General features: G+C 41.7%; 1 protein-coding gene across 15 annotated transcripts in view; it reads left to right on the plus strand.

Annotated features, from left to right (window-relative positions):
* The window catches only part of LRRC7 (leucine rich repeat containing 7), a 337,880-nt gene that overhangs the window by 192,948 nt on the left and 119,263 nt on the right, over positions 1 to 25,669 (plus strand). For all 15 annotated transcript variants that reach the window (XM_069738252.1, XM_069738258.1, XM_069738260.1 and 12 more), the window contains 4 exons: positions 304 to 506; positions 12,990 to 13,107; positions 21,293 to 21,371; positions 22,649 to 22,738. In XM_069738252.1, coding sequence (XP_069594353.1) covers positions 304 to 506; positions 12,990 to 13,107; positions 21,293 to 21,371; positions 22,649 to 22,738 — 490 coding nt within the window. The remainder of the gene's footprint in view (positions 1 to 303; positions 507 to 12,989; positions 13,108 to 21,292; positions 21,372 to 22,648; positions 22,739 to 25,669) is intronic.

The following is a 25,669-nucleotide window of genomic DNA, read 5'->3' on the forward strand; positions in this document are numbered from 1 at the left end:
CAATTTTGACTTGGGGTTCCCAAGCTTTTACATGCCAATGTATGTGGGTATCTCATGTCTGCCACCCCCACTATCTTCAAGAACAGCAGTTCCATTGTAGCATCCTCTATCTACAGCATCCAGGCTGAAAATATAGGAGACCATTAATGACATGTAGTGTATGGTATATCCAATACACCAGAAATGTCAAATATGAGAAGACCTCTTTACTGACGATATGTCTGCCTATGTATTCATGACGAAAATGAACCATCAATGGAACAGAAGCAAAAGGTAACATTTGTAATTTTTTTGTTTTTTTAGTGCAGTGCCTGGAGATGACGACCAAGAGGAAGATCATTGGGCGGCTCGTCCCGTGCAGATGTTTTCGGGGAGAAGAGGAGATAGTGTCGGTTCTGGATTACTCTCACTGCAGCCTACAGCAGGTGCCAAAGGAGGTGTTCAGCTTTGAAAGAACTTTAGAAGAACTATATCTGGATGCCAATCAAATTGAAGAATTACCCAAGGTAATAATTCCGACCTTTCTTGTAGATCTATTCTACGGTCAAGTTTTTGTCCTAGCAAAAATGTAATGAAAATGAGTATGCAAATTAGCTCTCCTACAAGGGAAAGAAAACCGTGTAACTGGGACCAAAAATAATTGACTTGGAATGGTGGAAACTGAAGTCTCACATGTAGGTTGTGTTATGTATGGACACTGTACTGTGTTGTCACTATTGTGTAGGAGCAATGTCTAGATAGGCACTGGAATTTTGACTAATTTTAAGGAAGCACTGACATCACTCGGACTAGGTTGTTTTAAGCTACTGTGACTGAGACCCCTGAATGGTAATTTTCCAACCACCAAGGAGGGAGCTGGTGTTGCATTTGACCTAGGTGTCAGGCGGGGAACCCCCAACCAGTGTGTCTTGGTCAAGGTATTGAAACACAGGGCTAAGAAACTTGGTTTAGGAAAGCCTAGATACCACCCATGACCGTTTCTGGTCTGGATCTATACAATGACCCTACTGTATTTAAATGTTTGTGGATCTTCAACAAGTGATGGGGCTTCAAATGCATGAAATGGCTTAACATGAGTGTGAATATGACATTTTCCCCAAATTTAGCCTCAAAAGAAGCTTGAAAAAAGGATTTCAATGTGCACCAAATTTATCATTCAGCATAGACTACTGTAAAAAAATGGCACTTTTTAAAGTCCATTTCTTTTAATAGGTTTAAAATGGGTCCATTGTGCTCCTAACATTTTTATATACTTACCTACTGGACCCTCGATGTTCTTTAATACTGCTGTTACAGCTTCCTGGCTTCCTGTTTCCAGTAGGAGCATCAGGTGACCCCTGCTGCAAATCAGTGGTCAATAATAATAAATCATAATAATTTTATTTGTATACCAACAACATATTCCGCAGCACTTTACAATTAAGCGGGGACATGTGCAGATAATATAAAGTAACACATAATTCAACATTTAATGGAGTACTGTGTCCAGTTTTGGGCACCGGTGCTCAGGAAGGATATAATGGAACTAGAGAGAGTACAAAGGAGGGCAACAAAATTAATAAAGGGGATGGGAGAACTACAATACCCAGATAGATTAGCGAAATTAGGATTATTTAGTCTAGAAAAAAGACGACTGAGGGGCGATCTAATAACCATGTATAAGTATATAAGGGGACAATACAAATATCTCGCTGAGGATCTGTTTATACCAAGGAAGGTGACGGGCACAAGTGGGCATTCTTTGCGTCTGGAGGAGAGAAGGTTTTTCCACCAACATAGAAGAGGATTCTTTACTGTTAGGGCAGTGAGAATCTGGAATTGCTTGCCTGAGGAGGTGGTGATGGCGAACTCAGTCGAGGGGTTCAAGAGAGGCCTGGATGTCTTCCTGGAGCAGAACAATATTGTATCATACAATTATTAGGTTCTGTAGAAGGACGTAGATCTGGGTATTTATTATAATGGAATATAGGCTGAACTGGATGGACAAATGTCTTTTTTCGGCCTTACTAACTATGTTACTATGTTACTATGTTACTATGTACTGGAGGAGTGAAGTCCCTGCTGCTCGCAAGCTACAATCTATAAGGAAATAGAGGGGCACAATAGGTATAAAGTGCTTATTATGTATGGTCCCGCCATCATTATAATAAAAGGTGCATTGCAAATAAGCTGCATGGTCCGGTCAACAGCCAGGGTCCAACTATGTGCAGTCACCAAGTGCTATTGGGTGCATGGAGGGCGTGGAGACAGATGAATAGGAGGGAAGAGATTGTGATTAACATGTAGAAGGAGGGAACACTGGAGAGTTAAGTTAGCGAGGTGAGGTGATAAGCCTGTCTAAAGGGATGTATTTTTTACAGCATGTTTATAAGTGTGGGGGCTAGGTATTAGTCGGATCCTCTGGGGTAGCACATTCCAGAAAACTGACACAGCACAAGAGAAGTCTTAGAGATGGAGGTGTGAAATTTGGATTATGGAGCGTGTTAGTCATTGATCAGTTGCAGAACAGAGGGCACGGGTAGGGTTATAGACAGAGATGATGGAAGAAATGTAGGGAGGTGCAGAACTCTGGAGAGCCTTGTGTGTGAGAGAGATAAGTTTATAGTGTATTCTGTAGCGGATGGGCAACCAGTGTAATGACTGGCACAGGGTGGAGGCATAGGTGTAACAGCTGGACAGAAAATCGACCCTGGCCTCCACATTCAGGACTAATTGAAGAGGAGAATGTTTGGTGAGAGGGAGACCGATCAGAAGAGAGTTGTAGTAGTCCAGACAAAAATGAATAAGAGCGACAGTAAGAGTTTTTGCAGGTGTTTATATTAAGTTTTGTGCAGGATTATTAAATCTGCCCATATAGCTACATCATCCACAGAACCTCTAAATTCCATCAACTCCATCATCAGATAGTTGGCAATAACTCTGGGTACGAGTCTAGAAAAGCAGCAGGTGGGTCACTTGACATAACTCACCTCCAGAGACTATTGGCTGACCTTGAAGACATGACTCCAATACCAAATCCCCAAAAGGTCCTTCAAGTATCACAAGTCTTTAATAGTATTGGTTTTCCCCTAAAGGGGCCTTCTGGGTCCCCCCAAGAACCAGAACCCAGGTGAAACTGTAGAACTGCACCTACTAAAGTTATGCTCCAGCTAGAGACCTCTCAGAGTCTTCCCTAAAGTACAGCCCTCCAATAAAATTAAGTGATTGATACATTGTTGCCTTCAGCTCATTAAACCTGTAAGCCGTAGTCTATGCTAAATTCAAGTCATAGCACAGAAGGATAAAATAAAATGTCGTCAAGACCCGACACCAACTTCCAAGGTGACCTGATCTCACATTCTGCAGTTATTACCAGGCATGGGAAGGAGCATCCCCAGGTCTTCATCTCTTCTAGCTGCCATCAGGGCTGTGGCCTACTAAACAAATTCTAATATCTAAACACTAATTCATATGGAGGCTGCAGCAAGTTTTTGTAATTTATTTTACGTCTCTGAATAAACATTACATGACACTGCATACAAATCAGTGTTTCCTCCACGACAGAAAACGCTTATCTTCCATCCTGATTGTTGGCCTTCTTGATGTTTTATGCATTTTAATGAGTTGGATTTTATGCTTTGTAGTTTTTTTTTCTGTCTGTCCACAAAATAATGCCGAGTTCAAACAGATCATGATGAAGCAGAAATTTCATTTATTTTCTGAATTTGATCATCTTCACATAGAAAGCATGATTGTGTTACAATATTAAATGATTCGCGCCGTATTCATAACTAAGGTTCTCGACAAGACAACATTACCATATTGTGCAATCAAGCCCCAGTATTTTTCTTGTTATGGGTCAGATTTTAAAGCAGATGTGTAAAAAAAGTATACATTATAAAATGCATACATTATTAAATTAATCTCTTAGACCTGATGAGGATGATGTACTTACTGCTAAAATCCATCTCAGAGTGACTGTATAATCTCCACCCACTGTATAATCCTGACTTACAGCTGTTCAATCTCCGCCCACCCAGCCTGACAGCTCTTCAGTCTCCGCCCACCCAGCCTGACAGCTCTTCAGTCTCCGCCCACCCAGCCTGACAGCTGTTCAGTCTCCGCCCACCCAGCCTGCCAGCTGTTCAATCTGTGCCCACCCAGCCTGACAGCTGTTCAATCTCCAACCACCCAGCCTGACAGCTGTTCAGTCTCCGCCCACCCAGCCTGACAGCTCTTCAGTCTCCGCCCACCCAGCCTGACAGCTCTTCAGTCTCCGCCCACCCAGCCTGACAGCTGTTCAGTCTCCGCCCACCCAGCCTGACAGCTGTTCAATCTCCAACCACCCAGCCTGACAGCTGTTCAATCTGTGCCCACCCAGCCTGACAGCTGTTCAATCTCCAACCACCCAGCCTGACAGCTGTTCAGTCTCCGCCCACCCAGCCTGACAGCTCTTCAGTCTCCGCCCACCCAGCCTGACAGCTCTTCAGTCTCCGCCCACCCAGCCTGACAGCTGTTCAGTCTCCGCCCACCCAGCCTGCCAGCTGTTCAATCTGTGCCCACCCAGCCTGACAGCTGTTCAATCTCCAACCACCCAGCCTGACAGCTGTTCAATCTGTGCCCACCCAGCCTGACAGCTGTTCAATCTCCAACCACCCAGCCTGACAGCTGTTCAGTCTCCGCCCACCCAGCCTGACAGCTCTTCAGTCTCCGCCCACCCAGCCTGACAGCTCTTCAGTCTCAGCCCACCCAGCCTGACAGCTGTTCAATCTCCGCCCACCCAGCCTGACAGCTGTTCAGTCTCCACCCACCCAACCTGACAGCTGCAGCTAATAATGAGCAGTGTCATATTTCAGGAAGCAGCAGGGAGGAGGGACATTGAGGACTCTTCGGTCTGGCTAGCTGGGTTTAGATTTGCAGCAGTAGGATGGACATTGAGGCGCTTTGAATTAATCTAGGTGTATGGAAACTGCATCAAGGAAGATGTTGAGAAGCTGTCAGTCAGAGAGGGTCGGTGTAGATTCAACACCAGCAAGGAGGAGGGACACTGATATTAAACTTTTAGGCTACGTTCCTACAATGAGTTTTTGGTGCATTTTTTATACTGCGCATTTTTGCTTCATCTTACAGTTCCAGCGAAGTGGAAGAGATTTATAACATCTCCCGCCCATTGGGCAGTGTAAACTGACCTGCGGTGCGTGTTTCAAATCCACAACATGTCAATTTCGCAGAATTTTCCCATAGGCTAACATTAGATGCGGAAAATCTGCAGATTAAAAATGCACATAATACACACGCGTTTTTAGTGCGTTTCTTATGCGGAAATACATTAAAAACGCATGTAATCCGCAACGGAAAGTATCAAAAACAAAACAGCTTTATTTAAATTATAACATTTAAATACAAATTGAAACTTAAGTATTTATTACAAATATTATTATATTTTATTATAAATACATTTATTATAAATAAATAATAATAAAATATATTTTATAAATTTATGTTTATAAATTATGCAAATATATAATTATATAATAATAAATTATATAGTTTATAAATTGTATAAATACATATTTCTAAACACAATTTATTTTTAACTTTATTTATATTTAGATATTTAAGTAAAAATGTTAGTAAAGCTCAGTCCACAAAGAGACAAATACTGCAGTGTCAAAAAAGCGATAAAAATGCATGTTAAAAGCGCGCAAAAAAGCAATGAAAAAACGCAAGTAACTTAACTTAAATAATAGGTGCATAAATGGTGCAACATCAAAAAGTCACCAAAACCTTGTGGGAACGTAGCCTTAAAGGAAATTTGTCACAGGTTTTTGCCACCTAATCTAAGAGCAGAATAATGTAGGGACAGAGACCCTGATTCCAAGGATGTGTCACTTACTTGGCTGCTTGCCTTAGATTTGGTAGAAACCATTGTTTTATCAGCAGGAGATTATTACTAGAGAAGTAGTAAACCTGTTGCCATGTAGTCCTCCATATTTATTAGTTCTGCATAACCCCGCCCCAACACTGACTAGCAGCTTTCTGCCTATGCACAGCGTACATAGAAGTCTGTCAATCCGTTGTGTGGGCGGGATACACAGAGTTTTCAGAGAATAAATAGATCTGCTGCAGATAAAACTGTTTTTTTCTTTCAAAACTGCTGCAAGCAACATAGTACGTGATCATAGCTGGAATCAGGGTCTCTGTCCCTACATCATGCTGCTTTCCAATTGGATAAAAAAAAGCTGGATGACAGAATCCCTTAATGCCACGTTCACACATTTAGTATTTCGTCAGTATTTTACATCAGTATTTTACATCAGGAGTGGAACAATCTGAGTAAAATTATCATAGAAACATGTCACCACTTCTGTATCTTTCGCCCACTCCTGTTTTTTGCTTTCAATTTTGCAAATATTGATGTAGCATACTGACCAAATACTGAACATGTGAAGTATTATACAAGCCTTCTGACATAGATTATGAAAAGTACACCAGTCCCAAGGGGTACGAGAGATCTATCTGAAATATATGCAGTTTGTATTGTGAAATCTGGTAATAGACCTGCTTATTTTAACACCCTGCAAGGATTTAGTTTTGTATTCAGCCATATGAACAATGAGATATTCAAGTAATGTGGATACACTGACATGTTTTGGACTAGGGTCTGTCACAGGGAAGCAAGAATACAATGGACGTGCGGTTCTGGGCTTAAAAATCCTTCTTTTTCTCTCTGCTCCATTGTGATTAGTGACTCCAGCTTAGCTGCATTGTCTGCTGGAGTCTGAAGTGGTCCTGAATCCTATCATTACTAGGGGTGAATTATCACATGGCAGATTTATTACAGACATTTTTGCAACTGTCCCGTTTATCTAAATCTGTGTTCTAGCTCACCCCCAGCTACACAGGACATGAGCGCATGCTGATTTCCATCGCAGTCAATAAATAATTCTAACAAACAACTGGACTTCTATCAAGAGAATGAGGATTACCAGATCCTCCGTCATAAGACAACTCTAGTACTCCGCCTAACCAAGCGTTCCTGTATGAGAGGAGTCGGGCGAGATAGTTGTCAGCTGAACGATCAGTCATCCGATAACTACACTATATAGGCCCCCAATTCATCATTGCCTTTGCACTATTTTTGTTTAGTTTTGTGCCTCTTTTTTTTGTTTGCATCCAATTCATTGGACGCACAGAGTATTGTGAATCGAAGGTCGCCTGCGTGCATCAGCTCCCTAGCGGCCACAGTTTTTATTTTAAATAAAGCTACGATACACTTATGGTAAGTGTCAATTTTTCTTTGTTCCTTAGAATTTTACCCAAATCATTAATCTATTAATCTATTTATCTAATCTATTAATCTGGACTTTTCTGACATCTATGTTATATGTGCTTTCCTGTATTTTTTCTTCTTTGTGGACAAGGTTTAACCATTCCACGTGTTTTTGGCCGAAAATCGCTAAATTTGGCACAATTTCACTTCGGTCCCTGCTCCGAATCATTCTCATCTAGACTGCTGCAACTTTACTAATCTCTCTAATCTATTCTGAATGCAGCAGTCAGGGTCATATTTCCGACCTGCTGCTACACCGATGCCTCCTCCCTGTGCCAGCCATTGCACTGATTGCCCATCCACTACAGAGAACAATATTAAATTATCACTCGCACTTACAAAGCTCTCTACAGTTCTGTACCACCTCATCTCTGTCCATCACCTTACCCATGAACTCCATTCTGCTACTAATCTCAGATTAACATCCTCTATAATCTCCCGTCTCCAGGACTTCTCTGATGCTACACCCTTTCTCTGGAATGCGCTATCCCAGACAATCCTGGTTTATCCCCAGTATCTACATCTCTTTAGAAAGGCCTATCACATCACGCACCAATGTAACGTCAGTCTGTAATCTGCTCCTTTCTATCATCTGTTCCCTCACTCTCCATGCACTCAGTAGCACTTAGTACTTGTACACACACAGATACTGGCTGGTGACCGCTGCAGAGGGCAGAGCCCTCAATCCTCACTAAACTGTAGAATTATTGTTGCTCTTTAATGTCGTATATATACAGTGGGGCAAAAAAGTATTTAGTCAGTCAGCAATAGTGCAAGTCCCACCACTTAAAAAGATGAGAGGCGTCTGTAATTTACATCATAGGTAGACCTCAACTATGGGAGACAAACTGAGAAAAAAAATCCAGAAAATCACATTGTCTGTTTTTTTAACAATTTATTTGCATATTATGGTGGAAAATAAGTATTTGGTCAGAAACAAAATATCATCTCAATACTTTGTAATATATCCTTTGTTGGCAATGACAGAGGTCAAACGTTTTCTGTAAGTCTTCACAAGGTTGCCACACACTGTTGTTGGTATGTTGGCCCATTCCTCCATGCAGATCTCCTCTAGAGCAGTGATGTTTTTGGCTTTTCGCTTGGCAACACGGACTTTCAACTCCCTCCAAAGGTTTTCTATAGCGTTGAGATCTGGAGACTGGCTAGGCCACTCCAGGACCTTGAAATGCTTCTCACGAAGCCACTCCTTCGTTGCCCTGGCGGTGTGCTTTGGATCATTGTCATGTTGAAAGACCCAGCCACGTTTCATCTTCAATGCCCTTGCTGATGGAAGGAGGTTTGCACTCAAAATCTCACGATACATGGCCCCATTCATTCTTTCATGTACCCGGATCAGTCGTCCTGGCCCCTTTGCAGAGAAACAGCCCCAAAGCATGATGTTTCCACCACCATGCTTTACAATAGGTATGGTGTTTGATGGATGCAACTCAGTATTCTTTTTCCTCCAAACACGACAAGTTGTGTTTCTACCAAACAGTTCCAGTTTGGTTTCATCAGACCATAGGACATTCTCTCAAAACTCCCCTGGATCATCCAAATGCTCTCTAGCAAACTTCAGACGGGCCCGGACATGTACTGGCTTAAGCAGTGGGACACGTCTGGCACTGCAGGATCTGAGTCCATGGTGGCGTAGTGTGTTACTTATGGTAGGCCTTGTTAAATTGGTCCCAGCTCTCTGCAGTTCATTCACTAGGTCCCCCCGCGTGGTTCTGGGATTTTTGCTCACCGTTCTTGTGATTATTCTGACCCCACGGGGTGGGATTTTGCGTGGAGCCCCAGATCGAGGGAGATTATCAGTGGTCTTGTATGTCTTCCATTTTCTAATTATTGCTCCCACTGTTGATTTCTTCACTCCAAGCTGGTTGGCTATTGCAGATTCAGTCTTCCCAGCCTGGTGCAGGGCTACAATTTTGTTTCTGGTGTCCTTTGACAGCTCTTTGGTCTTCACCATAGTGGAGTTTGGAGTCAGACTGTTTGAGGGTGTGCACAGGTGTCTTTTTATACTGATAACAAGTTTAAACAGGTGCCATTACTACAGGTAATGAGTGGAGGAAAGAGGAGACTCTTAAAGAAGAAGTTACAGGTCTGTGAGAACCAGAAATCTTGATTGTTTGTTTCTGACCAAATACTTATTTTCCACCATAATATGCAAATAAATTGTTAAAAAAACAGACAATGTGATTTTCTGGATTTTTTTTTCTCAGTTTGTCTCCCATAGTTGAGGTCTACCTATGATGTAAATTACAGACGCCTCTCATCTTTTTAAGTGGTGGAACTTGCACTATTGCTGACTGACTAAATACTTTTTTGCCCCACTGTATATATTGGTACTATATATAAGATTATTATTTTGTTCACATCACGTTTAGATGTAGATTTATCCCCGGATGTAAACATTAAATGGATACTTCTGTAGAATGCTATACACCAGCATTCATCGCTACAGGAATATGTTAAAAAAAAAAGAAACTCCTATATATTTTTGACTGTATATTGTTGTTCAGAATAATGCAATCGACTGCGCCATTCCAAAAAAACGGTAACCAGAAAAAGAAATGTGATGTGAACATAGCCTCACAATGATTTCATGTCCGCTCCTGCCTATCCAATAAATAATGATCGATCCCGTTTACTGCTTAATAAACTGGCCAGATTACTTACAATAAGCCTTTCACGGCCTCTGAAAAATAATTTAGCTGAGAATTTGCTGGTAATTGTGATTACTTTCAATTGTCATTGATTCTTCACTACATTTAAAGAGCCACAAAACGTAACTCACGTCGTCTTCAATAGTCAGAGCTCATACTTCATTAACTTCATTAAAGGGAAATTATCACCAAGTAGAATTCTATTTTTTATTTTTTGTTGTTCTGCGCATTGTTTTCACTTTTTGTGAATATCTCTATGAAAATCAAACCTAAAATATTCCATTTTCACACCGGCCACCAGAGCACACGCAGTATGTCGTTTCCCGCATGTGCTTTGCTATATTTTAATTACGCGGTAGATGTGAGTTCATTTTCCAGGTCTGAGTATATATCGATCTGTGTATCATATCGTACCATGACATTTTTTTCAGTTTTTCTGGATAACAGCTGTGAAAATGAATATGACGTCTGTCCCGACTGCCTGATCTATTATGGCAGCAGGGATAATCTAAAATTTAATATAAAAGGCTGAACTTTATCTCCTGATTGTTCCCTTTATGGAGCACCAATAAAATCCCTATTAATATTCTTGAGATGTAGCCCTGGTCATTTTAGATCAGAATATCTATGATCAGTGATCTGAATCACATAATCGGACTGCTGGCTGAGTTGGGTCAGTTAGCGCTTATATTTAAAGGGGTTGTCCACGGCGGTTTTAACATTATTGGCCTATAATTAGGATAGGTCATCAACGTCTGGCTGGTGGAGGCGCAACAGCCGACACCCCTGCCGAACAACTATTCCCAGTCTTGGCCGAAACTGCCTAGTTACGGAGCTGCACGTGATGGCGGAATGGCCACAGCCGGGTACTGCACATCCACCCCCTATTGATTTGAAAAGGAGGCAGATATGTAGTACCTGACTGCAGCCACTATACAGTCGACGGCGCTGTGCACCTCCATAAATGACCACTTCCGGCTGCCACAAACACCGGAAAGAACTGATTGGCGGGGGTGCCGGGTTTTGCACCTGCAGTTATTGATAACCTATCTTAAGGTTAGGCCATCAATGTCAACGTTGTAGACAACCCCTTTAAATGGCATGTGTCAGTAGATCAACCATCTAAAGCTATCTATATGGGCATGCAGGTCATATAAAACTGAATAAAATGATATCATGATATTTGCAATCTGATGTCTTATTTCTGAGAAATCCACGTTTATCCTAATATGTAAATGAGCTGTTAAGATCTATGGGCCGGACAGAGATCGTCCTGAGAATCTGAACCTATTATAAATGAAAGGGGGCATTACCAGTGTGAGATCAGGAGAGCAGACTGTCAGTCAGTACATGTCTCACACTGGTAAAGCCCACTTTCATTATAAAAAAGTTCTGGAGGAAGATTCTGGGGGAGATCTATGTCCGGTCCATAGATCTTAACAGCTCATTTGCATATTAAGAAAAGCGTGGATTACTTTGTAATAAAACACTGGATTATCGGATAGACATTTTAAGAAGGTTGACCCTACTGACAGATTCCCTTAAACAGTTAAAGTAGCGGAGCAACCCTTTAAGATCAGAAGTAACGCAAAGTATTTGCATATTTATGCATAGATTCTAACTGAAGCCATAATGATATTTGAGAAGTTTTGATTGGTGAGGATCCACGTACTAAAACCCTCATTGATCTCTGATACAGCGGGTTGGAATCGATGGGTGCTGTGCTTGTTTGGCATTGTTTTCTTCGCCCTTCTCGGAGAGATATGTATGCGGCATATTTGGAGAGACACATATGGGTATATATATATAGATCAATAAGAATTCTGAGCCTATTCATTGCACAAATTGAACATTAAGTACAAGAGATTGCAGCCTAAGAGGCAGATCACTCAGCGTGCTTGTGCCCCTTCATTGTAGCAATAAGTGGGGATCTCGGCACATGGACCTACTCTCATTGTTACATATCAAACGTTTTTCGAAATGATGGGGCTTCAATGGTTGTGTTTTACAAATGAGGGGACCTGACACTGCAACTAATAAAACTAATAAACTAATGTGCAGATTGTTCAAGGCATTTTCTACACCTTTTAGTGAATTTGGCGCATCCTGTAGCTGCCGAGTGCCATTACAAGAAATGTGTACTAGTCCGGGATTCCAGTACATTTCACACTGCCACTTTTATCGAGTCATTTTCTGTGAATTAGTGGCCACACTCCTCCACACCCCCTCCTGGCCTGAGCTCTGCCTGCTTCTCAAACAGTTAGTAGAACTTGTCGGGATTCCAAAAGTTTCACAATTTTGGAGTAACTTTGAGTTGTCCAAAAAATTTTCCGACATTTCAGTTTCACTCCAGAATTTTGGCAAAAACTGTTTAATAAATGTGTGCCTACGTTTCTCTAAACTTTAAGGTGGTGACGGATTCCCTGTAACCCCACTGAAATGAACTGCTATGTTACCTGGCTGTAATAATAAATAATAATAATCTTTATTTTTATATAGCGCTAACATATTCCGCAACACTTTACAGTTTGCACACATTATCATCGATGTCCCCGATGGGGCTCACAATCTAGAATTCCCTATCAGTATGTCTTTGTAATGTGGGAGGAAACCGGAGAACCCGGAGGAAACCCACGCAAACACGGGGAGAACATACAAACTCCTTCCTGTACAGAGGAAGTTGCCTAAACTCCTCCCCTTTTCTGACTTCACTTCCTGCACTGTAGCTATTGGCTGGCGCTCCACCTCACTTCCTGTTCTTCTTGCTCCCAGAATGCACTTGGCACATGATACTGGTGATACTGGGAGTCTCTGCTCCTTCTTTCTGGTGTTAATTCCATTATATAGAGCAGAGAATTGCTATAAGGATATTCTGCCAGTTATAGTTCTTCTACCTTTGTCCGACCGCAGGTTACTCACTGGCTTAATACATGAAATATAGATATGTGACTTGTCCCTTGCTGCGTGCTCCTTCCCATGCTCTAACGTTACATATGTTTCCTTGACAGCAATTGTTCAGTTGTCAGGCTCTCCGGAAGCTTAGCATGCCTGACAACGATCTCTCCAACCTGCCAGCAACCATTGCCAGCTTAGTGAATCTGAAAGAGTTGGATATCAGTAAAAACGGTACGTTCCTCCTTGTCATTTATGTGTGTCGTGTCAATGTGTCATATCAGCTTACTAGCTTTTTACGATAACCTTCATCTGTCATCTCCACATTCCGGGCGACATGAAATCTTCTATAAGCGCAGAGGTGTATCTAGCTCCTCCTGCACCCGGGGCAAAAGATCAGTTTGGCGCCCCCCCCTCAGATTTCTGCCCCCTATAATCTCCTCAGATTTCTTCTGCCCCCATAATGTCCTGATTCCTGCCTCCATCCCCTCCCTTCCCGGGTGCAGTTGCATGTGGTGGAGAAATCTGAGGAACATATGGAGGGATGGGGGCAGAAATCAGGACATTAGGGGGGGCAGAAGAAATCTGAGCACATTATGGGGGCAGAAATCACGACATTGCACCCATCCAGCCCCCTGGCATTGTTTCAGTGCTCACATAGTAGTATATAGCACAGACCACATAGTAGTATATAGGACAGCCCAAACAGTAGTATACAGCACAGCCCACACAGTAATATACAGCACAGCCCACACAGTAGTATACAGCACAGCCCACCCAGTAGTATACAGCACAGCCCACACAGTAGTATACAGCACAGCCCACGTAGTATATAGCAGCCCACGTAGTATATAACACAGCCCACGTAGTATATAGCAGCCCACGTAGTATATAACACAGCCCACGTAGTAAATAGCAGCGCCCATGTAGTAAATAGCAGCACCCACGTAGTAAATAGCAGCCCACGTAGTAAATAGCAGCCCACGTAGTATATAGCAGCCCACGTAGTAAATAGCAGAGCCCACGTAGTATATAGCGCAGCCCACGTAGTATATAGCAGCCAACGTAGTAAATAGCAGCCATGTAGTATATAGCAGCCCACGTAGTAAATAGCAGCCATGTAGTATATAGCAGCCCATGTAGTATATAGCAGAGCCCACGTAGTAAATAGCAGCCCATGTAGTATATAGCAGCCCACGTAGTATATAGCAGCCCACGTAGTATATAGCAGCCCACGTAGTATATAGCAGCCCACGTAGTATATAGCAGCCCACATAGTATATAGCAGAGCCCACGTAGTATATAGCAGAGCCCACGTAGTATATAGCAGAGCCCACGTAGTATATAGCAGAGCCCACGTAGTATATAGCAGAGCCCACGTAGTATACAGCAGCCCACGTAGTATATAGCAGCCCACGTAGTATATAGCAGCCCACGTAGTATATAGCAGCCCACGTAATAAATAGCAGCCATGTAGTATATAGCAGTCCATGTAGTATATAGCAGCCACGTAGTATATAGCAGAGCCCACGTAGTATATAGCAGAGCCCACGTAATAAATAGCAGCCATGTAGTATATAGCAGAGCCCATGTAGTATATAGCAGAGCCCATGTAGTATATAGCAGAGCCCATGTAGTATATAGCAGAGCCCATGTAGTATATAGCAGCCTACGTAGTAAATAGCAGCCATGTAGTATATAGCAGTCCACGTAGTATATAGCAGAGCCCACGTAATAAATAGCAGCCATGTAGTATATAGCAGCCCACGCAGTATATTAGAGCCCATACCTTGTCCTTCCAGCCAGGCTCTGCATCCCCCCAGCCCCCGCAATCCTTTGCTCCAGGTGCTGCACAGTGCACACTTCCTGTTTAGCGATGCACGGCTCATTCTCCGGGCACTGGACAGGGTCGGAAGTCACTGCGTATCCATGGCGACGCATTGTGGGCAGCTCTCGTCTCCAGCAGCTGCGAAAGTCCCAGAGCTCTGTGCCGCCTCCTTTTCTAGCGTGCACCTCGGGCCGCAGATGCTTGCCTCAGGGGCTGCATGTTTGAGAATTCCGTGGACGGGGAGCCTCCTCCTTGGACCACCGCATCAGGTGGCCTGCTGGCGCCCCCTTGTTGGCTGCGCCCGGGGCACATGCCCCGGCTGCCCCCCCCTGGATACGCCACTGTATAAGCGCACAACAAACGCCGACAATTTCTGAGAGATCGTATGACGTTAGGAATACATTAGGGATTATCAGGAATTCCATATAAAATCTGTACGTCCAATGGCATCCATAGGTTACACTGACTGTGCACATGTTACATAGCTGGCACAAAACCAGAAGTGTTTCCTAATAACAGAAAAGTGGGTGAGGATCCTGAAGTCTCGGGCACACGGATCAGATTTATAGTGAGTCTGCAGCAGGTCAAGTCTTTCAGCGTTTTTGTTGCAGATTTCTTCCATAATAATGAATAGGAGGATAATCTGAGACAAACATGAATGTAAAAAAACACATAAAAAATGCAGCAAAGACATACCTATTTTACGCTACATTTTTCCTACCAAGAGATGCCAAAATGGTGCAGCAGTTTCTGCACAAATTACTTAACGTGTGCACGTACCCTTACAGTCTAGGTGTCCTTCTGAAATGAGTACCGCGGGCGGCAGGAATTAGAGTCTGGCCACATTATTGCAGAAATGTATATACTGAAACATTTCATAGAAAGCAAACACTGAAAGGCCAGGAACAATGCTTTCCAGATGACTAGGAGCAGGGACAGTCCTTGGAAGTCTAACACAGCCAGAGACTTTGGGCAGAAGACAGAAGTGGTTTATTACTACCTCTGTCTATTCTATCGTCAGCTATTTGGTGGTCAGTGAACACTACGACGGGAAAGGAAGCATGAGCACTGTCTGTTTCTGTAAGACAAGGTGATCACCTTGATCTTTGGGTGTCTCCTGCCATAGCGGCGCTGCTGAGTCCTATAAGATGCAGACTAGACTTGCAAGCGATGGGTGATACATCAGGGAGCTGTTTCCCCTGTAACTGAGGCTATAGATGCCCAAGCTACAGTGGAAAAAAATAACAAAATTGGGAATGAATATACAGTATGTCCCTCAGAGATCTTTTAGATTCTCTTCGCGTGTATATATATATATATATATATATATATATATATATATATATGTATGTATATATATATATACACACATATACGGCTCTGGCAAAAATTAAGAGACCTGCACTTCAAAGCCCTGTCATGGCCGACCAATCTCCAGACCTGAACCCCATTGAAAACTTCTGGAATGTAATCAAGAGGATGATGGATAGTCACAAGCCATCAAATCAAGAAGAAGAAATGCTTAAAGTTTTGTGCCAGAATCAGTGTGAAGACTGGTGGAAAACTGCCAAGACGCATGAAAGCTGGGATTAAAAAATCATGGTTATTCCACAAACTATTGATTTCTGAACTCTTCCTGAGTTAAAACATTAGTATTGTTGTTTCTAAATGATTATGAACTTGTTTTTTTTTTTGCATCATTTGAGGTCTGAAAGCACTGGGGGGGGGGGGGTTCTTAATTTTCACCATTTTTCTTTGTCAGAAAAAAACCAAACAAAATTTATTGATTGGAACTTTGGAGACATGTTGTCAGAAGTTTATAGACTGAAAGAACAATTTACATTTTACTCAAAAATATACCTAGAAAGAGAAAAATCAGACAAACATTTTGCAGTGGTATCTTAGTTTTTGCCAGAGCTGTATATATATATATATATATATATATATATATATATATATATATACACACAAAGAGAGAGAGAGAGTACATGGAGGACATATACAGTTTATAGTATATATTTGTGAAAAAAAAACTTTTATAGTTTTCCATTGCAAATATTTGTTTTATATGAAATGTAAACAGTAAGGAATATGTAAAAGCTTTTTTTATGTAAATTGCACAGTAATTTAGATCCACCACATAACAGTACTAAAAAATATGATTTTCCCCACATAAAACCAAACCTCATGCAGCCACATCACAAGAAAAATAAAAAATTATGGCTGCTATATATTGCAAGGAAGATACTGCCATGTACAATCCACATAATATGGCCACATACTGCAAGGCTAATATTGTCATATAAAGTCCACATAATACTACTTTATAGTGTGGGAATAATAGTATCGTATACATAATGTGGCCGTATAGTGCAAGGATCATACTTCACATATTGTCCACATACTATGGCACATAGTTCAAGGTTAATACTGCCAGATAACGTTCACATAATACTACCATGTATAGCCCTCATATTACCACCATAGAGGGCAATAAAACAATTTCATACATAATACTACCATACCGATCATATATTATCTACATAATATTGCAATTCAATGCAACCAGGAAACGAGGGCCTTGCACGATTGACTAATTTGCCGTCCTTTTCCTATTAATAGGCCTCCATGTTCCTGGTTCTGAATCATTAGATGATACAATGTATCACTTCAGCCCAGATACAAAGTAAATCTTTCTTGTATCCTGGGAGATAATGATTCTCTGAGACAACACATGTAGCACACATTGCAGCCAGCAGTTCAGAGGAGGAAATATAATTGTTTAGTCCTAATAGCTGAGATAATTAATAGTCCCACTTTTAATTAGCTGCTGATCTAATCTTGGCCTTGATTGAACAACCAGCGTTGATGTTGCTTTTAGCGCAGGATCCCGATGGCGGCCTCAGAGCTGGAGCGGCGGCGTCTCCTGCTCCTCTTCCGCTGTGTCATAATAATGGATTAATTTGTCCTTTTCTTCTTCTTTACACACGGCCTTATTTTTACCCTGCTATGAGTCGGCACGCTCTAAATTTTAATGCGGATATTTTTAGACAACGATCAATCCTAACGAAATACATGCGAAGTCGGAAGGGATTATTCAGGCCACCGCCGGTCGTTGTAATTGCAGCCTACTAAGGAATTGCAAATGGAAATGATAAGAGCAAGCACTTAACTGAGACTGGTTATATCTGGCTCAAAGGGAAAGTTTAGCCTAAAGATGGCCTTAGACATAACCACGTGCCAAAGAAACATTCCGCTGAAGGTTTTTGGTAGATGAAAATAAACAGCCGACAGACACTAATGGCTCCGCGTATCTCCAAGGGAAATTTACACGTCATAAGACCGCTGCAGCATTATTGCCATCTTCTTTGTTCTTATCCACCTTCCTCATCAGCATTTCTTCCCCTTTCTCTTCAGTTCTTCATTCCCTCCTTTCCCATCACGTTTAGGTCTCTCCTCTCTAAATATCCTGGAAGTCCCTAACTGTTATATACCATAATGCAGGTTATGCGCCATACAAATCAATTATTTAGTCGTTATCTTGTTGTGTCTATTCATATTTTATAAGCATGGAACTAAATCAACATTGTCCTTCTGCCCACCTGCTTTTCACCCAGATTATTTCTCCAGATTTTTGCAGAATTAAGGATGTATGCATGAATATAGTAATATATTCTGGATTAAATCACTGTAACTAATATCTCTGACAACCCGAGTAAATCAGAGTGGTTATTGGTGAATTTCACTATTTTTCTGTCTCTTCCATTAACCCATTTGTGACAATATAACATATATTTATGTAATGTGGGTGCAAAGGGTGTATGGTGCAAGTTCCAGAACTGATCTCACTCCATAACTGGCACCGTAACAGCAGTGACCCGATCGAGCTCCAGTCGCTACTGATTAACCATTTAAATGCTGCTGACGGCTTCATTTAAATGGCAGGATTCTCGGTAAGATCATAGGGTGCCAATGTGCTGCTTTAGCAGTCAGTGGCCTGCTGAATGCTCCCATGGCTGCCATGTTGATCCACTTGCAAAGTCCATCCTGTGGCCATGGCTGGGCTTCATTGAACAACCACGACTTAACTATATACACTAATATTGCAATATTTATGCGGTTCCCATGCTATCAGAGAGATGACAGCCTGTGAGCCAGCAGCTCTGACCTTCAGTGAACAGGTTACCGCTGGTCACGCCTTTCATCAGCATATGCCTGGTCCCCCTGATAGCAGCAAGAGCAGGCGAGGCTGATGTGAGTATTCACCAGCTGGCGCCTGTCCATAGAAATAAAATTGTCAGTGGGATAATTATTGCAGTGCGCGTGTAGCTTACTGTATGTGTATTTATAAAATGAACAAATAAATAAATACATGAATAAAAGAAAAAATTGCCATAGGGTCCCCTCTATTCTTGATAACCAGCGCAGGTAAAGCTGACAGCAGCATGCTGCAACCTTCAGCTGTCAGCTTTATCATGGCTGGTTTACAAAAATAGTGGGATCCCCATGCTGTTTTTTTAAAATTATTTAAATAATTGAAAAACGATGTGAGATCTCCCTACATATTTGATAAACAGCCAAGTTAAATCTGGTATTTTCAGACTGTGAAGGGGCGATGGATATTTTCCCTCCCCAGCCTAAAAGTAGCAGCTCGCAGCCACCCAGAAAAGGCGCATCTATTAGATGCACAAATTCTGGCACTTTGCCCGGCTCTTCCCATTTGCCCTTGTGCAGTGGCAAGTGGGATTATAGTTTTGGGTTTAATTTCAAATGTTTTATGTCCGCTGACATCAAACTTAGAAGTCAGTAAAGGTACGGACCCCGAACTTTACCGTTTGGGTTCGCCCATCTCTATTAAAGGGAACCTGTTACCGACCCCAGGCATTTGTAACTAAAAGAGCCCAAATGCTGCATTCTGACAAGGTGGCTCTTTTAGTTATGCTCCCTGCACACGCTGAAATAAACGTTTATAAAATGTGTCCCCTCATACCGTGAAACCGTCCCGGAGGCGGGACTTTCCTTCCTAATCAGACGCAGCACAGCCATCACTCCGGGCCTGTGCGCGCCGTGCGCCGCCTCCTCTTGCTGCATTATCGTCCCCGGCACCTGCGCTGTAAGTACGAAGGGCAGCGCAACTGTGCATGCCCGAAAAAAAACTTAATGCCCAGGGACGATAATGCAGAAAGAGGAGGCGGCGCCCGGCACGCACAGGCATTTGTGCCGCACAAGGTGGCTCTTTTAGTTACAAACACCTGAGGGGGGTGACAGGTTCCCTTTAAAGATATTGACTTTTTGGTTCGCTGCTTCCAGTAGGTGGCGCTAGAGTTCTAGTCCTCTTCCTCTCTAAGGAGGCAATTTGTATATTTTAGTTCCCAGTGGAGCATACATGGCATATAAGTCTCCTCACTCTGCCATACTAAGCCTGGCTTGTCACTCTACACAAGGAGAAACGTTACCCCTTAGATCCCAATTTTTTTTTCTTTTAAACGAATTTGGTAAATTCAGAAATTCCAATTAGGATCCTCAGAAAGTCACTATATGGTACCCCTTTCCCTTTAGACTAAGCACGTCCGTGCATTACATGAAAAGCGTATTGCTTTGAAAGGAAGCGGTGTTATGCTTCGTTTTTCCTGTGGTGGCGCTGTACTTAAATTAAGCCCTTGGTTTAAGGTTCACTGACAGATTGGAGCTGTATAATGGGAGAATCAGCGGAGCGACAACATATGATCAGTTTATCATCAAAATGCTCATTATCGAAACAGAGATTGTCCAAAACCGTTGATGACTCCTCCAAATGAAGGCGCTGCAGCTCATTTATAGATACCGGAAACCCTGGACAGATTTTTTTTAAGGTGACATGACATTTTAAACAAGAAGGAAAAAGCATTTTTTTTTTAAAGTCTTGAAAGGTTTACCTGGCACCTATCTCGACAAGTCCCTGCCAGGATGCATTGGCAGATGTTGTGCAACTAATATTCCGGAACGGAAGATGTTTACTATTCGATGGCCCATTACTTTGACTACATTGTGTGGCCAGCAATAATGCCGCCAAACCAAAGCCTCTCCAAAGCACTGCTCACGCACGCCGCAAATCTGTCTAGATATTCAGTGATGCAGAAGTAAAACATTTGGGGAGATTTTCACGCACGATCCTGGCTCACCTGTGTGATTGTGAGCTGTAATTGTAGCGATAATAGTTTTCCCTCTGCTTTTGTGGAACTAGATAAATGTGGAAATAGTTCCCTAGACAGCCGGAGTCGCTGAAACTCGCACCTGCACCTTTTGGATATAAAGATGACGTATTTTAAAGAATGTTTTCATTCACCAACAGACAAAGATTCTGAAAATGTAAATAACACACAAAATATACGAAAAACATAGTGATTTTTTCTTGCAAATCATCAAATATAGAATTGTCCTTTATTTCTGGTCTTCGAGCAGAATACATTAGAGCTGAATGTAAGTAGCAGACAGGATGTGAGTGGAGGGACTAGCAAAGCATCCATATCAACCAGTGATGTAATATTTTACAACTGATAGAATAGTGTCTGTTCATTCTGATATTCAAATAATGTTTTTTTCTGCTTCCAGGTATACAAGAATTCCCAGATAATATCAAATGCTGTAAATGTTTAACAATAGTAGAGGCCAGCGTGAATCCAATCTCAAAGTAAGACGCCTCCCATCTCGGATATCAATTTCAGTGAACATATAATGTCACAGTACAGAGATAATACACACAGTGATGTCACAGTACAGAGATAATACAGTGATGTCACAGTACAGGGATAATACAGTGATGTCACAGTACAGGGATAATACACACAGTGATGTCACAGTACAGAGATAATACAGTGATGTCACAGTACAGGGATAATACACACAGTGATGTCACAATACAGAGATGATACACAATGATGTCACAGTACAGAGATAATACACACAGTGATGTCACAATACAGAGATAATACACACAGTGATGTCACAGTATAGAGATAATACACACAGTGATGTCACAATACAGAGATGATACACAATGATGTCACAGTACAGAGATAATACACACAGTGATGTCACAATACAGGGATAATAAACACTGTGATGTCACAGTATAGAGATGATACACACAGCGATGTCACAGTACAGAGATAATACACGCAGTGATGTCACAATACAGAGATAATACACACAGTGATGTCAAAGTATAGAGATAATACACACAGTGATGTCACAGTATAGAGATAATACACACAGTGATGTCACAATACAGAGATGATACACAATGATGTCACAGTACAGAGATAATACACACAGTGATGTCACAATACAGAGATAATACACACAGTGATGTCACAGTATAGAGATAATACACACAGTGATGTCACAGTATTGAGATAATACACACAGTGATGTCACAGTACAGAGATAATACACACAGTGATGTCACAATACAGAGATGATACACAATGATGTCACAGTACAGAGATAATACACACAGTGATGTCACAATACAGGGATAATAAACACTGTGATGTCACAGTATAGAGATGATAAACACAGTGATGTCACAGTACAGAGATAATACACACAGTGATGTCACAGTACAGAGATAATACACACAGTGATGTCACAGTACAGGGATAATACACAGTAATGTCACAGTACAAAAATAATAAAACCATTGCTGTCACAGTACAGGGATAATAAAACCATTGATGTCACAGTACAGGGATAATAAACGCATTGATGTTATATTACAAGGATAATAAACACAATTATGTCACATTGCAGGAATAATAAGCACAGTGAGGTCACAGTGCCAGTATAATAATTATAGGAGCAGTCATTGTCTACATGGGGTTGATTAGTGATAGTGACAGTGTGACACTACTGATGATGAATACTTGTTATAACTAATTACGTTCATTTGCTTCCTCCTTTTCTAAGGTTGCCGGATGGCTTTACGCAGCTTCTTAATTTAACGCAGCTGTACCTTAACGATGCCTTTCTTGAGTATCTTCCAGCCAATTTTGGAAGGTGAGCTGACTCTGAAATGTTGACCTCTGTGACAGTGTGACAATCCCTTTTTTCTCTGTGATGTTTAGTGTGAGCACACTGTCCATTAGGGTTCGCTCACATCTGCGTAAAAAAAAGTAGCTGAGATTCACAGCCAAAGAAGTTGGAGAGCATCATGCTTTTTTTTTCTCACCTAGCATCCGTATGCTATGTGAGTGCTATGCAAGTGTGCGTTTTTTCCCTCACCTTGCAACCACATAGCATGCGTATGCAATCTGTAGGCAATGTGTTTTTAACATAAGCTTGTACATATAGTAATTCTCTATAATTTCAAGCTCGTTTATTAACTAATAAAACAATCTTTTACACAGATATAGACAGATGTTATCATATCAATCAGTGCAGTTTGTGTGTAGCTTACTGTATATGTACTTAGCTAATAAATAAATAAAAGTAAAAAATGGCGTGCAGTCCCCGTATTTTTCTTAACCAGCTGAGGAAAAGCCGAAAGCTGGTGGCTAATTTAGTCTGAGAAGAGGGTAGTCCGGGAAGAGTCCTGGAAGAGTTTTTAGTCTGGGAAGAGGGCAATGAACATGGTTGTTCCCAGGCTAATAATATCAGCTCACAGCTGTATACTTAGTCATTACTGGTTATTAACAAGGGGTGACCCCCCCAAAAATTACTTGGAGTCCCCCCTATAATTAATAAGCAGCAAAGACTACGCCGACAGCTGCGAGCTGATTTTAATAGCCTAGGAAGGGGCCATGGATATTGGCCCACTCTCAGACTAAGAAAATCAGCCTTCAGCTGCCCCAGAAATGACACATCCATTAGTTGCGCCAATTCTGGCTCTTAGCCTCCGCTCTTCCTATGCGGTGGCAAGTTGGTTAATAGTATTGGGCTTGATGTAGCTTTGTAATGTCAGCTGACATCAAGCCCAGGGGTTAGTAATAGAAAGGCGTCTATAAGACACCCACGTTACTAACCTCATAGTCAAATCTTTAATTGAAATTAGCACACAAAGTCCTTTATTGAAATAAAAGCTCCCGGCTCTCTTTTACCCATTTATTAATGTCCAATAGAAAAATAAAAAAAACAGAAATCCTCACCTGTCCGCCGATAATCCAGTTGTCCCGCGACAAGCCCAACTCAATCTGGATGCTTTGCTGAGCAGTCATATAACATGTAACCATTCAGTCCAACATCCAGGAGAGACTGAGCTGCACATGAAGAACGCAGCTTCATTGCCTCACGAAACGAGCGGTGACATGAGTGAGGTGACCGGAGTTCATCGGCTATGAACTCCAGTCACTTTACTGATGTCAGCGCTCATCGGCACTGAAGCTGCATTCTTCACATGCAGCTCAGTGTCTCCTGGATGCCGGGTTGAGCAGTCGCATTTTATGTGATCACTCAGCAAAGCATCTAGATTTAGCTGAGCTAGGCTCACTGTGGGACTATCGGTACACAAGTAAGGATTTCTTTGCTTTTTTTTTTACTTTGAATATTAATAAATGGGTAAAAGAGTCAGGTCAACACTTGTTAAAAGCCAGTAAGTCTAAGTAGACAGATGTGAGCTGATATTAATAAGCTGGGAAGCTCCATGTTTATTAACCCCTTCCCAGGCTATAAACATCAGCCCCCAGCTGTCGGCTTTCCCTCAGCTGGTTAAGAATAATGTGGAGGACCCTACTCCATTTTTTTTTCTTTTATTCTATCTATTTATCTCTTCTATTGTACTTTGACAGTTCACGCTGTGAATTTACTGGACTCAGTTCATGAAATGATGGGTCTCCTATGGGTGTAGAGAAACAGCACGCTACAGGCATGGCTCGTGTGCTGTGTGATTTTTTTTTTTCTATTGCACCCACTGACTTTCATTGGTGAGTGTCGGCAAGCTGTGAATTTTTCTTCACACCAATTCCAGGTGAGGAAAAACTCACAGATGAGCACTGCCTCATTGACTAACATTGCAGTGAGTGCAATGCAAGTTTTTCTCAAATTGCACATTTTAAAAATTACCAAAAGGAAAATGGTCTTATGTAAAAGTTTGGGCACACTTGGATATTTGTGAGCTCAGATAACTTTGACCAAGGTTGTAGACCTTAATTAGCCTGTTTGGGTTATGGCTTCTTCACTATCATGGTTAGGAAAGGCCAGGTGATGTAAATTTTCCAGCTTTATAAAAACCCAGCCTCCTCTAGCCTTGTGCCAAAAAACAGCAGCCATGGGATCTTCTAAGCTGCTGCCTACCACTCTGAAAATGAAAATGGTGGAGGCCCATGAAACAGGAAAAGGCTATAAGATAATGGCCAATTGTTTTCAAGTTGCCCTTTCTTCAGTTTGAAATGTAATTAAGAAATGGCAGTTAACAGGAACAATGGAGGTCAATATGAGGTCTGGAAAACCAAGCAAAATGTCAGTGAGAGCTGCTCGTGGGATTGATAGAGACACAAATGAGAACAACCGCTTGATTGCCAAAGACCTTCAGATTTAGCAGACTCTGGAGTTGTGGTACATTGTTCTACCATTCAGAGATACAACGCACAAATATGGCATTCATGGAAGAATAATCAGAAGAAAACCTAACCATAAAATTCAGCATCAGAAGTATGTAAAAGAACATCTAAACAAAGCCTGATGCATTTTGGAAACAAGTCCCGTGGACTGATGAGGTTAAAATTGGCCTAAATGCTCAAAGGTATGTGTGGAGAAAAATGGGCATAGAATTTCAAGAAAATAACATCTTGCCAACCATTAAGCATAGTGTGAAGTGTGGATCAATCATACTTTGGGGTAGTGTGTGTTGCAGGCAATGGCTCGGGGAACATTTTATGGGTTGAGGTAAGAATGGATTCAATGAAATTTCAACAAAATCTTGATGCAAACATAAAACCATCTGTAAAAAATACTGAAGTTGAAAAGAGAATGGCTTCTACAAATGGATAATCA

This window comes from Ranitomeya imitator, chromosome 8, assembly GCF_032444005.1.
Source record: "Ranitomeya imitator isolate aRanImi1 chromosome 8, aRanImi1.pri, whole genome shotgun sequence".
NCBI lineage: Eukaryota > Metazoa > Chordata > Amphibia > Anura > Dendrobatidae > Ranitomeya > Ranitomeya imitator.